This window comes from Protomyctophum parallelum (genome assembly GCF_964188405.1).
Source record: "Protomyctophum parallelum genome assembly, chromosome: 2".
NCBI lineage: Eukaryota > Metazoa > Chordata > Actinopteri > Myctophiformes > Myctophidae > Protomyctophum > Protomyctophum parallelum.
The window spans coordinates 42,639,056-42,643,610 of record NC_139699.1 but is presented as its reverse complement, the minus strand read 5'-3'; the positions used below and the strand labels follow the sequence as shown (position 1 = coordinate 42,643,610).

Sequence of the window (4,555 nt, the reverse complement as noted above, 5' to 3'; positions counted from 1 at the left end):
GCACTTTGACCTTGCCTTTAAACTCCCAAATTCCCCGCTTATATAATGTCAAGAAGATACCTCTCTCTATCTATACAGTCTTATGGTTCTGACAAAGATTGACGGCAGAAAAGTTCAGAGTTCGCCCCTTTGGCAGAGCTAAAAACAGCCCAGTGGAGGCCGGGGGTCTCTCTCTCTCTCTCTCTCTCTCTCTCTCTCTCTCTCCCTCTCTCTCTCAGTAAGATGATACTGTTTCAATTAGGCTCCAGTGCCACACAAAAGATGTGGAGCATTGAGCAATCACTGTCTAATCTGACACATGTTACCGACCGACACCTCATGTTGTTTTCAACTTCAGTCTAAGACAAGAAATGCAGTAAACAAAAAAGTCATTAAATGACATGATTACGTCTACTGCACACTGTTGCTAGAAGGTCTTGTTTGTTTGTTGGTTGGTTTGTTTGTTTGTTTTAGTTTTTAGTTTTTTTAACCACAGTGCAAAGACAGCCATCAGCCTGAAATATACTTCTTTGTACGACGGTGTGCCGAAAATAGCTGATATACAAGCTCACAACGCATCACAGATGCGACACATTGTGAGCTTGTATATCGACTATGTGTTTGACACCATTGTACAATGGAGCATACATGTACAGGTAAAATATTTCAACCTGACAGAGAATAGCAGCAAAATCTGATAAATTAGAAACAAAAAACAAATAAACATAAATTAAAACTCCACATGGAAACGAGGACCTGTTTTAAAAAAAAAATACAAAATGTAGTAAATTATAAATAAGAAGGAAAACAAATATATAAAAATGATAAAAGTAGGCTATGATACACTTAGACTTCTTGCATAAAGGCTGTAACTGAAAAGTGCATCACAGTTTAGAATCCACTCGTGCCTCTTTTTCCATCGACTCCTTTTCATTAGTCGACTTGTGCCTCCTTTCCTAGCCCCCTTCATCTCCTTCTCGTTAGAGTCCACTCATGCCTCCTTTCCTAGCCTCCTTTGTCTCCCTGTAGAGTCTAATTATCCCTCCTTCCCTTCCTGCCATCCTTTGTCTCCTTGTTGTTAGAGTCCACTCGTCCACTCCTTTCCTAGCCTTGTTCGTCTCCTTGTTGTTAGAGTCCACTCGGCCACTCCTTTCCTAGCCTCCTTGGACTCCTCGTTGGTTGAGATGACGTCTATTTCTCATGCCTGAAAACCGCCGTACGACGAAGTATAAATCTGGGCTCCTCAGATTCTCGGCAAGAAATGTGTCACGGTCGTGGCGGGTGACACTCTGTTCCCTCGTTTGGTTTTCCCGTTCTTGCTGAGACCGATGAACATCCTCGGGTAGACCACAGACTCGTACGCGTTGTAGTTGTTGGCCAGAAGCTTCTCCCGGAACTTGCACTCACTGTTGTAGTGTGACTGAAATAGAGAGAGAGAAAGAGAGAGATGCGGATTATTTGAAATGTCACTTGTTTGATGGTGATAATAAAGAACTGTGTTTTTGAACCACTTTGGGAACCACTGCTATAGAGCGTCACAGTCCCGCCCCCTCGAGAGACCCGGAAAAGAAATCCCCGTTCATTTTCCTCATAGACTTTTCAGAAAGTATTTATTTAAAGACGTTTACGCCGCGGACAAAGCCAACTCTTGTCGTGACAAATCATGACAATAAACACAATGTTTTGGACCAAACAAAGAATTAGAAAGTACAAATAAACGGCAGGTTACAACAATTTTTTTGTTCTTTTTCTTCTTTGTAATTATTTGTTTGGTCCAAAATATTGTGTTTGTTGTCATGATTTGTCACGACTCGAGTTGGCTTCGTACAACGCTTAAAAGGTCTTTAAATAAATACGTTTTGAAATGCCTATGGGAAAAATGCATTGGGATTCATTTCCTGGGCCTGGCGTCGTCATGAAAGGGGGCGGGACTGCGACGCTCTATACTGCACCTTTGATAAATGTATAAAAAATATGTATGAAAGCATGACATATTGTGAGCTTGTAGATCTGCTATTTTCTGTGTGCGACACCAGTGCGCAACTAAGTTTAACTTTAAATCTAGCACGTATATAAATTACTGTGTTTTGTCTTATTATGTTAAATAGCCATATTGTTATGAGCAGGTGGACTGGGGTGGATTGTTCGAAATATGCAAGTGGTCCTGAGCTCAGAAAAGTTTGTCTAGACAAAACAAAGATCCTGGAGGACTTATAATTGGATTTGAGCTCTGTTTTGTTGATAACTATCAAACAATTGTCATCGCCTACCATTGAACATTTCCTACATTCTTGACTTCACTAAAAAATGTTTAATTTATGGACTGCTTACTATGTGACGACTGAGCTGCTAACAATAGGAACATATGCCAATGACAATATTATTAGTGGGTTAATGGATCTAACAACATGTGTCTGCCTTACTGTACATTAATACATGGACATTTTTGTATTTTATTTTTGAGGGCCTCCTATGCCCAGCTTTGTATGTGTTTGTGTGTACCAAACAACGATGATTTGATTGGCTGAGCACGGAATGCAATGTATGATGATGTATGACGAAAAGAGCACCCCTCATTTCACACAAGTGTGATTTTTTTCTCTCGCAATTGGGCCTCCAATCATATTTACAATGAATGAATGAATGAATAAATCATTTAATTTATATGCGTTATATGTGTGTGTGCGTGCGTGCGTGTGCGTGTGTTTGTGTGTGTGTGTCTGTAGGTAGGTGGGTGGTCTCCTCACGGCCAGCTCATCTTTGCTCAGGCAGAAGAACGGTACTGTAGGTGCGTGCGTTGGCTGGCAATGCTTGGAATGGAATGTTTGAGACTGGACGATGTACCGTCACCCGGTTCTGCCTTCATCCGGCCCACAATGAAAACATGCCACAGCCTCTCTCTCTCTCTCTTGTTCACTTGTCGCCTACTGTCTTGTTTGTCTGTGCGTGTGCTAGCCTGCTCAAGTGGTGACATGTCACGGAGAAGTCCGTCTCCAAGGATATAGCCCAGTGGTAGGCAACAGGCAGCCGATGGGCCAGAACTGTCCCGCAAGCGATAATATCTATCGCGACAGATTATTCTGTAAATCATTTACAATAGCTATGACTGACAGTCCTGGTAGGATCTGGACAGCAATAGCTTTGAATTTAATGAAATCAGGTAGGATGAACAAAATATAGTTATGTTTCCATTCTTTGAATGTTATTGTCTTCACTGCCAACTTTCCTCTTGACACTTTTGAATAAGTGTTCCACATGCCTTAAATGATAATCGTTAGGTTTCATGGTTCAAGAGACCTTGAACCATGAAAGAGCTCTCGTTCGAAAAGGAGTATATGACTCTGTCTCCAGATAATGTGTTCTTTCAAGATTATTTAAAAGTAAAAACAATATACAAGCTTGTATATCTGCTATTTTTGAGTAGGATTCTGCGGTTAAAATGATTGTGATGGGGGTGTCCCCAGGTCCCACTTTGCAAAACACTGGCCTATATTACTCCAAGAACAGATCTACAAGCTATATCCAAAAACAACAGATCTATATCAAACTAACACATTTGTAGAATAGATCTTTTCATTTGTGTGACATCATGGAATCAACATGTGAAATGAAGTGATACAGTACACTCACAGATCCGTAGAGCTTCCCCCTCCGGTTCATGGCCACAAACAGCCGACTGCGGACGCCAAAGATGGTCACCACGCCCCTCTCTCCTACCGGAGAGATCTCCAGGAGACCTGAGAGAGGAATGGAAAGAAAGCTCCTTAATAACCGTTGAAAATGTCCTCTCCTCCTTCTGCAAAAGCTCCTTAAAACCGTTTGGACGCCAGGATTAATTAATTCACAGTAATTCATGCCAGGATTTACCCTCATTTTGAAGTGCCAAAAAACCCACGACTGTGTGTAGTGTCGGACCATATCCGGATCTATTGCTCGGCAATCAGAAAGGCCGACCGCGACAATTACAGCGTTGGCTATCGGCCATGGAATAAACCTTGTTATTATTATTTTTTAATTACCAGAAATGCCGCCTGGGACAAGGAATTTAAGATAAAAGCGAGCAAAAGAAACAGATACAGTGTGCGCACAAAATTCAAGATGCTCCATTGCTGTTGACAACATCACCTATAAGTGCTAATGTACTGTAAGTATAGCATCACGACTCGATCGATCAATAAGCAAATGTTAACTGAGTCCTGCTGCCCGGACGTATAGCCTATCGACAATAAACGCTTATATAGGCTATTCATGTCCCTTGCCAAAAAGAACAGATGAATGCATGCGGGCCTATATAAGATTGGCTTCCAAAGTTTGCAGTATAGTGCTCCGTTTTGAACAAAATGCCTCAAATAATGAACAAAGCGACGGCGTGCAATGTCTGTGAATTCCCGAGGCCGAAATGCCACTTGAAAATATTCAAATCAGCCTCATGGTGGCGCTATGACTGCACTGATCTGTGTATAACTTTGTATGCACACTCCCTATAGGCCAAGGAAAAACCTTTGCCCTGCATGTTTAACATCCCTATTATAGTGCCATATTACTCCTTCATATTTTATCCAAATTAATCTGTCTG

General features: G+C 41.5%; 1 protein-coding gene across 2 annotated transcripts in view; it reads right to left on the bottom strand.

Annotated features, from left to right (window-relative positions):
* Positions 1-413: 413 nt before the first annotated feature.
* Positions 414-4,555, bottom strand: part of fgf4 (fibroblast growth factor 4) — a 7,080-nt gene continuing 2,938 nt past the window's right edge. Inside the window, exons 2-3 of one of the 2 annotated variants that reach the window (XM_083791758.1) lie at positions 3,604-3,716; positions 414-1,399 (exon numbers count right to left, since the gene is read on the bottom strand). In XM_083791758.1, coding sequence (XP_083647884.1) covers positions 1,223-1,399; positions 3,604-3,716 — 290 coding nt within the window. In that variant the 3' untranslated portion in view covers positions 414-1,222. The remainder of the gene's footprint in view (positions 1,400-3,603; positions 3,717-4,555) is intronic. The other variant, XM_083791759.1, reaches the window with a different exon arrangement.